Source organism: Solanum verrucosum, unplaced genomic scaffold (assembly GCF_900185275.1).
Source record: "Solanum verrucosum unplaced genomic scaffold, falcon-dt-bn FXZP01000051.1, whole genome shotgun sequence".
NCBI classification, from domain to species: domain Eukaryota; kingdom Viridiplantae; phylum Streptophyta; class Magnoliopsida; order Solanales; family Solanaceae; genus Solanum; species Solanum verrucosum.
In genome coordinates this window covers 1,630,623-1,644,339 of record NW_026020110.1, presented here as the reverse complement: position 1 = coordinate 1,644,339, position 13,717 = coordinate 1,630,623, and the positions used below count along the sequence as shown (strand labels likewise).

The window sequence follows — 13,717 nt, the reverse complement described above, 5'->3', positions numbered from 1 at the left end:
CTCAATATTTTGTTGAAGTTATCAGTAGTATATTTTGAGTTTGTTGGTTTGATGCTTTAGTTTTAATTAGTCGAATAATTAGTGTGTTGATTTTGTTTTTTTGATACTTTCTAATAAGGAAGTAAGAAACTATTTAAAAATTATAAAAAATATTTTTTTAAAGAGTTACATAATATTTTTAAATTTTAAATTTTGAATTTTGAATTGAGAGTGGTTAATTAATTTTAAAAATATAAGTTTAAAATTAGAAACAAAATATATGTAGTTTTAAAACTAATCATAACCGTTTAAGGATAATATTTATATTTATTATAATCTTAAATTTTAACATTTCTATTTAGACTAATTAATTAGTTGGCCTAATTAGTTTTAAGGATCACGCATTATCCAGTCTTTTAAGCCTTTGTTTATTTAGTTTAGTTTTTATTTCATGGCCTTTAAGTAGTATTGTTGTGAAGAGTATGATATTTAAACATATGTTATTTACGTTTTCCCATAAAGTTCGATAAAACTATTATTTGTCTTATAGATGGGATATCTTTGATAATTCTATCTTTTTTTATTAGAGCATGTTTGGATAGATTTATAACTTATGGTTTATAAGACAAAAGTCACAAAATAGAATTCCTAAAATCTTATTGCATCATAGAAAAATAATTTCCTTATTAAAATTAATTATTTGTAATTTGAAATCATAGTAAATTCTAAACTAAAATTTTAAAAATTAAGTTTTATTAAAGAATTACTTAAATTTATCGTGATATAACCATTTAAAAAAATATATAAAAATTTATATAAACATAACGATTAAAAATTATAAAAATTTAAATGATCCGCTTTAAAATTTTAAAAAATATTTAAATAAAATGTGAATATAAAACTGAATTACTAAATAAATATTATCATGTTTTTTTTTTCTAATATTAAACTTTTATTTACAATTAGAATTTAAATAGTCGGTTTTACAACTTTCCAACATTTCCACCTATACACGAACTCTTAAAACTGATTAACAAAAAATTAATAAAATAGAAAATTAGATTTTGTTAAGAATAAAAATAAATTTATTTATTTGCAAATTCACTAAATATGGTTACTAGAAAAGTGTAAATCATGAATTTTTTTTTACCCCTTTTGAATAGCAACTACAAGGCAGGTTTTTGTCTCCTGTGATTGATTAGGGGTGTTCACGGTTTGGTTTGAGTCGGTTATTGGTCAAAATCAAAACCAAATCAACTTAATCGGTTTTAAAATTATCAAAGTCAAACCAAACCAAATATAATATATATTTATTGGTTTGGTTGTTTTCGATTTTGATTCGGTTTGGTTCGATTATTCGGTTATTAACCATACATAAAAATCAGAGACGTATCCAGGATTTCGGCTAGATGGGTGTACGATTACGAAGAAACGTATCTTAAATATAAATTTGATCATTTGACTTTTAGGTTCTAAATATGAACCATTAAATTTTAAAAACTATAGATTCAAAATATATAATACTATTAGTTTTAAATTTTAATATACACAATTGATTTAATTATATAAAAAATTTACAGTGCTTAATTTTCTAGGAATTTTCAATGTAAGACACTTGAAAATTTTGAAAGAGTAAAGGCAAAAATACAAAAAAATTTTTTAGTTGAAACGTCAAAAGTGTCATTGATAACCACTTGGAGTGGTGTTACTCAAAAAGACAAGATAGATATAAGATTTAAATTTATATCCTCAGTTAGAGAGGTGCACCTAATCATCATCGTATTATTATATGATACTTTGAACATAGATTCACACATCTATATTTAAATATTTTTTAAAAAATATAACACTACTATATATGATCTAGAGAGGGGAGCATGGGTTCACGTGAACCCACGGCACCCCCTCTACATACACCTCTGATAAAAATAAAAGAAACAATTCATTCAAAACGTGAAAAAGTGACAACAATCCATTCAAACAAAAAAATAGTTAAAAAGATTGGCATTACAGAACTTTCGATCATTGAATTTACTGAATAAAAACTTCAAAATTCACTATTTTGGCATAGAAGGAAGAGACAATGACATTTTCAGTCTCACAAAGAATTTCCATAGACACTCATATACATGAGACCATTAAGAAAAATGTTCTCACCTTGGACATTTTTTCTTTCATAAGTAAATTATAAATAAATTTTGATGAAACATATATAAAATCTTTAAAATTGTTTATGAATATAATATATTATGTATGTGTAATAATAAAATTTATGTATAAAACTTGTTGGTTCGGTTCGGTTATTTCTTCGATTTTTTTCGAACAAAATCATAACCAAACCAAATACTATCGGTTCTTAACAATCTAAAACCAAACCAAACCAAAACCCAAATTAAATTGGTTCATTTAATCAGTTTGGTTTGATTTTTCGGTTTGGATCAGTTTTTATCCAAACCATGAACACCCCTACCTATGATGATTAAAATAATTAATTTATCTCCAATTATTATTGCAGTTATTTTTTTTTAATTATTAAGCACAATTTTAAAATTTGGTATGGTAGTTTTATGATGGAATCCTAAAATTAAGGTAACTGATTAAGAACTTCTTCACCTAATGTATTTAAAGATGATACTTTTATCATGAAAAAAAAATTTCAAAGTAAATTTTGAAATAATTTCAGTATTGCCAATAGAAAATGGAAAATTATCAACATCTACTACTCACGCAGCGAGTCCAGTATGGAATAATGACGGAGCATCAGTGAAAGAGGTGCTGTCAGTAGCAGAGAAGGAGATGACTGGAGAAGGACAGAGCTGAATTAAAGCATAATGAGGATGGACGAGCATGGGTGGGACTGTTTGACCAAAACAAAATGACAGCAAAGGGGATGAATCTAAGCTATATACTACCGATCATACAAGAGGGAAAAGTACTTATAAAAGAGAAATGGCAAAAGGCATTTGTGCTCTATGTGGTAGGCAACACACTGTCAATTGGAGCTATTGAAAGATTTGTAGCAAGCCAGTGGAATTTTGTGATGAAACCAAAGGTGTTCTACCACAATGAAGGTTTCTTTGTGATTAAATTCAATAGTGTGAGTGATAGAGATTAGGTATTGCTGGCAGGGCCTTACAATATCTTCAATCGACCAATCATTATTAACCCATGGTCTGCTGAGTTTAATTTCAAAGAGGAAGTACTGAATGCTGTTCCAATTTGGGTAAAACTACCGGATCTACCACTAAATTGGTGGAGTGTCTCAACCCTAAGTAAAATCGGAAGTGGCCTCGGAACTCCACTATATGCGGATGCTTGCACGACGAACATTGATAGGATATCATATGCACGAATATTGGTTGAAATGGATGCAGCAAAACCTTTGCCGGAAGCTATCAAAATCGGGGATCCTAAGGGGAAAATTATTGATCAGAAGATAGTGTATGACTGGCGTCGTGTCTATTGTCAAAAGTGTTGTCAAGTAGGGCACAATTGCAGCACATGGAGAGATACAGGTATGAAGCAAGCTAGAAAAGAGCAGGTTAACCCAGCACCACCTAGAAAGGAATGGAAGATGAAACAAATTTTGGACCCACCAACCAATCCCAACATTGATGCGCAAGGAAGGGAAATAACACAACTTATTGAGCCAGAGATCACTAGTAATGACGGTTGGCAGGAAACAATGAAGAGCTCTGCAAGTAAAGATGCGACGAGAGTGGGTATGCACATGGATAAGGGACTGGAGACATCTAATTCATTCACACCACTTACACAAGCTGTTACACAGGTTACTCATATGGAAATAATGCAGGAGATTGGGGTACATGGTCAACAAAGTGGAGGAAAAGTAGCGCAACACAAAACTCAATTTTAATGAGCATAATAGCATGGAATGTAAGAGGCATGAATCAAGTGTATAAGCAAAAGGAGATGAAGGCATTTTGTAGAGAAAATAATGTTATTCTATTTGCTGTACTAGAAAACAAAGTCAAAGAAGAGAGAGCACCAAAAATCATAAAGAAGCTTGGGGATAGATGGAGATGGGCTGCGAACTACAATGCTGATCGGAGGGGAAGGATTTGGCTATTATGGGACTACTCTATCATCGACTTTAGAGTTGATGTTGTGCACCAACAATTTGTCTTTGGGTATTGTACTAGAATAAAATCAAACACTGAATTTTACTTTGGAGCAGTGTATGGGTTACACACAATTGCAGATAGGAGGGCCTTATGGGGTGACTTAGAACCAGTGATCAACAATGCTGCAGCACCTCTAGTGCTAATGGGTGATTATAATGCCATACGCAAAGGTGATGATAGATTTAATGGCAACCAAGTGACAGATTCTGAAACTAGAGATTTTAACAACTTTCTGCTTGATAATAGTCTGACTGAAATGAAAACCGTGGGTAGACAGTACACATGGATAAACAACCACACACATAGCAAAATAGACAGAATCATTGTTAATGCTGAATGGGTTCAACAATGGCCACACATAAAGGGTGTAATCCTGGAACCCCACTTTTCAGATCACTGTCCACTTAGTGTAAAAATGGAGGAACATGATGGAAAGGGTCCGAAGCCTTTTCGATTTTATAACTACATGGCAGAGCATAAATTTTTTATCACAGAAGTAGAGGAGAGCTGGAATAGAAGAAGCGCAGCAAAAACTATGTATGAGGTTTGGCTCAAATTGAAGCAAATGAAGGTAGTAATGAAGAACATGGCAAAGAAGGAATTTGGAAATATTGAAGAGAAAATCATTGCAGCTCGGGTGGCTTTGAGAAACTACCAGAACACCCACAGTGATCCTACAAGGGGCCAAAATCAATGTCATGTGGAGAACAATTGAAACAGGAATTAGAGAAGTGGATCCTAGTTGAGGAAAGTATAATGCAACAGAAATCCAGAGTACAGTGGTTGAGAATAGGAGACTCTAACACCTCATACTTCTTTGCATGCCTAAAAAACAGACAAGCACAAAACCAAATAAGGAGATTAATCACAGAAGATGGATGACTATTACAAACAGATAGTGCTATCAAAGAGGAAATCTTAAAGTTCTATAAAGGTCTGTTAGGTACAGCAGCGAGGACATTACCTGCTGTGAATGTGGAGGTTATGAAAAGGGGAAAAGTTCTAAGTAGGGAACAACAAAGGTTGCTGATCAGACCAGTTAGCAAGGATGAAGTAAAACAAGCTCTTATGGGAATAGATGATAATAAAGCCCCGGGGTGTGATGGTTTCAACGCCCATTTTTTTAAGAAGTCGTGGATAGTGATTGGAGAGGAAGTCACACATGCTGTATTGCAATTTTTTGAAACTACTGAGATATACAGAGCAATCAACTGCACAGTGATCACATTGATTCCAAAGATCAAGAATCCCTTGTCTGTTAAGGAATTTCGGCCCATTTCTTGTTGCACTATATTGTATAAAGTAATATCAAAGATTCTAACCACAAGGATGCAGGAAGTAATGGACGCCATCATAGACAATTCCCAAAGTGCTTTCGTTCCAGGAAGGTTGATTATGGATAATATAGTAATGAGTCATGAACTAGTGAAGGTGTATGGAAGAAAAGGTATATCACCACGGTGCATGATAAAAGTGGATATGCAAAAACTTTATGATTCAGTTGAATGGAGCTACATTGAGCAAGTAATGCAACAGCTTGGATTCCCTCAAATCTTCCTGAAATGGATAATGAGTTGCATCACATCAGTGAGCTATACAGTAATGATTAATGGAGTGGTGACAAAGCCATTTCAAGCTAAGAAAGGACTGAGGCAGGGGGATCCTCTTTCCCCTTTTCTGTTCGTTATGGTTATGGAGTATCTTAGTAGATCATTACAATCCCTAACAGGTGTGAAAGGATTCAAGTTTCATCCACGATGTGCAAAGCTCAACGTGACACAAGTAAGTTTTGCGGATGATTTGCTACTATTCTGTGGCGGAGATGTGCAATCAGTAAGGGCTATGAATGCCAAGTTTAAACAGTTCTCGTTAGCTTCCGGACTATATATATGCTAACAAGAGCAAAAGTGCAGTATACATGGGGGGTGTAAAACAATGTGTACAGGAGAAAATATTGGAGGAATTGGGATTCATTAAAGGGGAATTACCTTTTAGATACTTAGGAGTCCCACTAAGTTCTAAAATACTATCTGTTACCCAGTGTGAGCCTTTGATTGATAGGATGCTGAATCGTATTACATCTTGGACTAGAAGATTTTTGTCGTATGCCGGAAGGACACAACTGATCAAAAGCGTTTTGTTTTCCATTCAAACATTTTTGGCGCAGGTGTTCATTATACAAAAGAAGATAGTCAAGGTTATAGAGGCTATTTGTAGGAGATTCTTGTGGACTGGCGATGCGGAAATGACAAAGAAAACATTAATAGCATGGGATAAACTCTGTCAACAGGGGGACTAAACATTGAATTATGGAATCAAGCAACAATCTGTAAACTACTATGTCAAAGGAAGGAGAAGATGTGGATAATATGGGTGGTCCACACATATTACATAAAAGGGAGAAGTGTATGGGAGACAAGTCCAAAGAATGCATCGTGGATGATTAAAAAAGTGTTTAAAGCTAGGGAATATTTTGAGGTAGCTGGATACAATATGACAGACGTTCAACAAATGGACAATTTTCACATTCCAAGGCCAATTTCCAAAAGTTGATCCTAAACAATCAGGGTGTACCCAAATGGAAGTTCATATTCAAACTAGCAATTTGTGATAGATTGGCAACACGAGACAGGATTGGTCGAACACCACGCCACTGTGTGCATTGTGTAATATCTGTAATGAAACAGTGGAATGTGAAGCATTTGGAAGAAAGTACTACGATGGAAAACTATACCGAAAGGGAATATGGTGTGGCAAAGGGAGATACATGAATGGGCAATTAGAAATTGTAAAGGAACAAGTAAGTGTACAAAATTGCCATGACAACAACTGTTTACTATATATGTATGGCAAAGAGCGAAATCGGAGAATATTTCAATCGAAGGGAAGATCAGTAGATGCTATACTACGGGTGATCATACAAGAGACTTATTTTCGAGCAAGCCTAATACCAAAGCTAGCAGCATACGTCAGGAAGTTGGTGTAGGATCAATGAAAAGAGGAAGTTGAGGCATTATGTCCAGGGTAGTCATTTTGTTTAGATGAGTATTTGTAAATTGTCACTTGCTAAATTTACTTATAAAAAAAACAAACCAATAGATAATCAAAATATTTATCCATATTAAAAATTACTACAATTTTTTTCAAATAAGTTATCCGAAAAACATGCTCCTAAATCATAGGTGCACAATAAACCATTTATCTCCAACACAAAATAACAGACATGCAATAGAAAAAAAAAATAACAAACATGAAAAATTAAATCTCTTTTTTCAAACTTAAATAATTATAAAAATAAATATGGATAGTTTTAAAAAAAAATAAAGATAGATATGTTTTTCTTCAAAAAGTAAAGGCTAAAGAAAATAAGACATGTAACATATATGTTGGGTTATTCAATTATGAATATGAATAGTATGTATTAGTTAAATATATTAATTTTTAAAAGAATTAATTTATAAATCAAATTTATTTAATAATAATTTATTAATACAACATAAAAATAATACATGACAAACGTGTAAAAATATTTGAACTATTTTATATTTTCTGAAATTAAAATAATCAAAAAATTAATATATCCGCGCAAAGCGCGGGTACGTATACTAGTTATTAATAAAAAAGAAACTCATTTTATACGCCTTTACATATGCTCATATACAAATATAATACATATACGAAGTTACTAATTTGCAAATTGATATAAATAATTATATACAATGCATTTATATACAATTCATTTCACACAATTCCTGTCACACATACAGAATATGAAAAATTATACAAATACAAATATATATATATATATATATATATATATAGAGAGAGAGAGAGAGAGAGACGCAATAGTATGAACATTAAACAATATACAAATGTTACACAATTATATATACAAACAGATTACACCAAAAATTAACAAATTACAATACACCCTTTTTGTCGAATTATGCACGATTCATACATACAATTGACATACTAATTTTATACAATTAATTACACATATACATTGTATAAGAATTTTACATGATTACTTACATATATACAATATTATGAATAAAACAATATACAAAATTGTATAACTGTATATACAGTAAAATTTACAAAGGTTTTTATTTGTATCAAATTAAAGCACACATTTTTTGTCGAATCATATATGCAAATTCCGTCATTCAATTTTTGAACCAAAAAATAAAAATAGAATTGTTAATATACGATATATCTAATCTTGTATAAGCAAATAGAAAATTTTATGAACCATTAGAATCAACAAAACAAAAAAAAAATGTATTCAAAATTTCAGTTATATGATATACAAATCAATTGTATACTTTCATACAGTTCAAAACACAAAGCTTCCTTCAAAGAAATCTTACTTGGCGTTGAATATACAAAAATAGTGATTAATCCGATGGTTTAGTCGTATGAGGAAACAAGTTGGTATGGTCTTTCTATCGCTATAGAACTCTTTTTGGGAAAATATTTGATTTTGGACGTTTAGCTTGAATCATGGGATTATGTAAATTTACTGTTATCGTATTTAGCACTCATGTTTCCATTTATTTAAAAAATAAAATAAAATATTGTATAAATTTAAAACAAAAAAAACGTTTTATACAAAATTAAAACTTCATAGCAAACTAAACTATACTCATAGAATGTAATTATGTAAACTATACCTATAGAGCGTTATTTCATTAAATTTGTTTGTCATATATGAAATTTTCCCAATAAGATTGAATAAATGGCACAACATGATTACTTAAACTCTAAATTGGCAATAAATAACCTCTTCGTTTTTTTTTTTTGCATAAAAAGTTTTTTCCCATGGCTCAGAGGAAATGGAAAATGTCATTAATCTATAAATTTTAAGTTTTATACATTAACAATAAAATAATATTTAAATGCAAAATTAAAGTCACTTATATACTAAAAACATAGCAAATAAATTGCTATAATCAATTAAACTACACTTGTACAACAAAAATCTCCTTGTATTGAAAATGTATACTAGCCAATATTTTTCTTAACAAAAATGGAGACAGCAATAGGGAGAGATGGAGAAAGACAGGGGCACATGCTTAACAGGGAAGGACAGGGCAATAATTACTTAAATAGGGCGGGATAGCACATGAAAAAAATACTATATAGGAAAAGACAGGGTAGGTTGTAAAATAGTCATGAACCTAAGCATAGTACTAAAAATTATAGTTCATATAAGTATACCAAATAGTAATGCAACATAATAATACCAAATTAAAATTTCACAGCAAAGATAGTTTTTTTAAGTTATTACATCAAAAGTGTAAAAGCCAATTAAAGATTATTGGGCAAATTTATTAACTTGTCTTCAAATTAAATGGATTCAAATTTAAATATATAATCACAAATTACATTTGCTAACTTTGTTGTTACAAATTTGAGTTTCCCTGCAATGGCATCTTGATTTTCTTCACTTTGTTGATGAATTCTATCACAGTTTCTATACTTTCAGCATCTGAAAGAAAAACACAGAAAATAATTATAATCTTTACATAGAAAGAGAGAAAATTTATGATGCATTATAGCTAGAGAGATAGCTTGTATATGTCATGTGAGACATCACAAAAACAATTTTTAACGATAATAAATATACAAATCAATAAAGACCGACATTAGTTAATTGTCATTAGATCTAATGTCTCTATAGGTTTTAGCATCATTTACAAAGAATGCTAAAGATATAATTGTTACTAGTAACTGCCTCTTAAAAAAAACATATTTAACAGCAATTAGGAATTTTAATGAATTACCTAGGTTTGGTACTTTGTGACCCTCTGGGTAATAAATCACAACAGGATTCATGAAGCATCCCACAAGTTCTTCTTCATTTAGTATGCGTGGATCCTTTTCACCTGTACAACACAAAAACAAGAGAAGGTGTACATACTGACGATTAATTAATTGAAAGAGGTGTCTTAAATTGAACAGACATATAATTTGTTCATGAAAGAACATGACTATTATGAAAAGTTATTTGTTCATTAAAGAACATGGTTGTTATGAAAGGTCATCTCTTATGTTTTATAGGTATAAGGATTCTCTGAAAGTAGCCTACGAATAAATCTACAGTTATATACAAGGGTTTTGTTGTATTCTAGAGGGAATTGCTTGTCCGTATTTTCCCAATAAGTATACGAGCAATTTCTTTGTAAGAAAATTGATTCTTCACGCCTCAAAGCAATCTTCTTCTTCAATTATATTATTTTTTATAACAAATATAAATTTGGTTTTGTAGCCCTAAAATTAGAGATTCAACTTTTATGTATATGGAATATAGGTAATATAAAAGAAAAAAATAGTAAAATGGGTCATAGCTATTATCATATCTCCAACTATACATTTATAATACTTTATGGAGAGGTCCGGTTAACTTTGTACTCTAAAATGGAATAAATAATCCCTTAAGTATTAAGTTGCCATAAAGAGTACATTTCAATCTCTTTGAGAGAATGAGAAGCAAAAAAAATGTAAGAAGTATTTTTATTATATTTATGTTATAATTAAATAATTTAATTTATTTGCTTCTTACAAACAAAATAATCTTTCCTTTCATGAAGGTAATTACTTTTCTTCACCCACTTTCATGATGAAGAAGAAACAAGAGTTGTAACATTTCTCATCTTCGACGTATTGACTTCACCGATGACAGTGAAGAAATAATCAACGGCGAAAAAGAAGCCAAAGAACTAAGAAGATGAAATAATAGCAATTCTATTTCTATGTAGTCCGAGAGAGTAATAGAAATGTCATGAAATATAGATTTGTAATTACTCTCAAGTAAAAAAGTATTTTTAATTATCCACGAAAAATACCTATGAAGTGCAAAGATGGACACTCAATTGGAGATGCAAATGCATTAGAAGCAAGCTTGGGACATCCAAATTCGAGTCCTCCAAATTTGGCCCCTGCTATTATGATCACAAATTTTATTTTTGGGACTTTGGTCAAAGCCACTCTTTCCCTTTGCATTCCAGGCATTGATGCAGTTAAAATTGCTCCCTAAACAAATATTAAAATCACATAAAGAAATATATATAATGATGAAATTTCTGATTAACTTATATAATTATATAAAAATGAGAGAAGTATTGAAAACACTCCTAAATTAGTTTCATCCTGTATTGATAACCTTATAAATATTTCTTTACTTGACTAACTGAACTTAAAAGCACATCTTGCAACATGAGTGAAATACACCCTAATTTCTCGTCAACTGTAGGGATGTTTTCAACACTTTTCTCGACTTTTTATCTGTCAATAGTTCGGTGATGAAACTAATAATTTGCAAAAAGTTCAGGAGTTTTTCCAATACTTCTCCCGGGAAGAATTAATCCAATAAGGAAATAATAATATATAATAAGACTTACCTGACTGAAACCTAAAACACCATCAAATGGTCCATACTTCTCCATGTTAGCTTCAACATATTGAAGACATTCTTCAAAATTGTAAATCTCCTTGAAGTCCTACAATATAATGTTAAGATACTCAATGAAAACATATATTATTCATTTATCATAAAATATGGATCTATTCATAAACATGTATAAATTTTCTTGGTAAAATACTTAAGTATTTGTTCATATTTAGTAGATATTCTTGACACATATACATTGCCTAAGCCAAAATTTATAAATTCAAGTGAACCCTCAGTCTATTCATTGGATTCGCCAATTTTGCTTATATTGACATAAGTTTAACATATTTCAAGACAATGAACCTACTCAATCGATTATAAATTATGAACCTACTCAATTGATTATAAATTATGTCTTATAGAAAATAAATAAATTAGAACTTATGTTCTTGTTGCTCATCAGACTCAAGTTCTAGCTTTTGTTTGTAAGGCAATTTTTTTTAGAATATTTCAAGATAAAACCTGCTTAATTTACAAAAGAAAATGGAAATTATCAATAAAGGAGAAGGACCTTATTAGCTTGGAACCATTCATAGTAGGGTGGATGAAAAATGTCATGAGCATCCACTTTATCTTGAAGTAAAAAAGGTCCATCCAAGAACACCAAATCTAGCTTCTCAAGTAAAAATTGTGGCCAACCAAGTACCAATTCTTTCTTCAATATTTCAGCACTACTTCCATGGCTATGGAGGCAGAGAACTCTGGGCTTCTTCTCATATTGGTAATTTTCCATATATAAAATTAAAGAAGAAAACAAGAGAAGAGTTAGCTTTCTTTTGTGTTAAGCAAGTTATCCTTGGAACTAAATATACTCCAGGGAAGTTGTTGCACATAGAGTCTCATATTTAATTTTCACAAGTGGCAATTGTGACATCTACATTTACTAGAAGGGATTAGCCCGGGCCCAACATAGTAAACTTGTTATAAACAAAGTATTGTTGGAACGTATTTCAACTATATAAGCCACAATTTTCAACGAACCAACGTATTCAAGTTATGAATGATTTAGTTAAAGGGACGATCAACTAAGACCATCTCCAACCCTACTCTATTTTACTCTTCATTCTTTATATTTGGAGAGTAAAATAGAGAATGTCCTCTCCAACCACTTTTTATTTTATCCTCTACTCTCCAATTATAGAGAACTCTCTATTTCATTTTTTGAATATTATATTATTATTTCTACTATTTTGTAATTAACATATTATTTTTTAATATAAAGCTATTAATTAAATCTCTAATATTTACAATTCTTTTTAAATGTAATATAAGATTAAAAAATATATATTATATTTTATATATACTACTTTCATCTCGAATTAATATTTTTTTAAATTTTCGTCACTTTGTGATACAATTTGATGTTATTATTAATTTCCACCATGAAGAATGCACAAAATTTAAATGATGAGATAAATTTTTTAATTTAAAAATATAATACATAACATAATAATTTAAATACAAGATAACAATACAATACAATGGATAACATAATAATTTTAAAAATCACAACAATAATTTAGTAATCCGGTAGGTCGTTTCTAGATTTAACGATATTCGAAAAGGAATTAGTGTATGATTTAGAGAAGTTGTGGTTGTGCTTGTTGATTTCTTTTTTCAATTATTCATAGTTGTTCTTTAGAAATTTAGAATAAAATATAGTTTAATATTAAATAAAAAATTTCAAAAAATTAAAATTTTATATTACATGAAATTATATAGGATGATTATTCGGAAAAAAAGAAAGAAAAGATTTATATTATGGAATATGAAAACAAAAATGAAATAGAAATAATAATATAATATTGAGGAGAGAGAAGAAGATTCTTTTTTAAAGAGTAAAATAGAGAATTGGGTTGGAGTTGGTTGTCTGGAAAAATAGAGAACTTTATATTTGGAGAGTAAAATAGAGTGTAGGGTTGGAGATACCCGTTAGAAACAAAAAAAAATCTACTTTTCAGTGCCTGAATATTACTATTTGTTGTTCCTGCATATTATTGAAACGAAAAACATCAAAAATATTTGGGGCAAGTTCCTATTAAGATATCAACTTCACTATTTGCACAAACTGCATATTTATATCAAGATGGTAAAATCAGAAGATTTAGATTTAAGAAAGTTAGTAATAGTTCTCTTA

General features: G+C 30.2%; 3 protein-coding genes across 3 annotated transcripts in view; 2 read left to right on the top strand and 1 right to left on the bottom strand.

Annotated features, from left to right (window-relative positions):
• LOC125825309 (protein phosphatase 2C and cyclic nucleotide-binding/kinase domain-containing protein) overlaps positions 1-13,717 on the top strand; it is a 532,052-nt gene that overhangs the window by 313,073 nt on the left and 205,262 nt on the right. The gene's annotated exons all lie outside the window — the stretch shown is intronic.
• Positions 2,855-3,856, top strand: LOC125825359 (uncharacterized). The gene is made up of 2 exons (XM_049504700.1): positions 2,855-3,050; positions 3,108-3,856. Exons 1-2 carry the CDS (start codon positions 2,855-2,857, stop codon positions 3,854-3,856), a joined length of 945 nt encoding a protein of 314 aa, XP_049360657.1.
• Positions 9,438-12,336, bottom strand: LOC125825318 (uncharacterized). Its single transcript, XM_049504661.1, has 5 exons — positions 12,092-12,336; positions 11,531-11,629; positions 10,976-11,162; positions 9,914-10,015; positions 9,438-9,618 (listed from the first exon to the last, which is right to left on the bottom strand). The coding sequence occupies exons 1-5, from the start codon at positions 12,311-12,313 to the stop codon at positions 9,533-9,535; spliced, it is 696 nt and encodes a 231-aa protein (XP_049360618.1). The 5' UTR covers positions 12,314-12,336; the 3' UTR covers positions 9,438-9,532.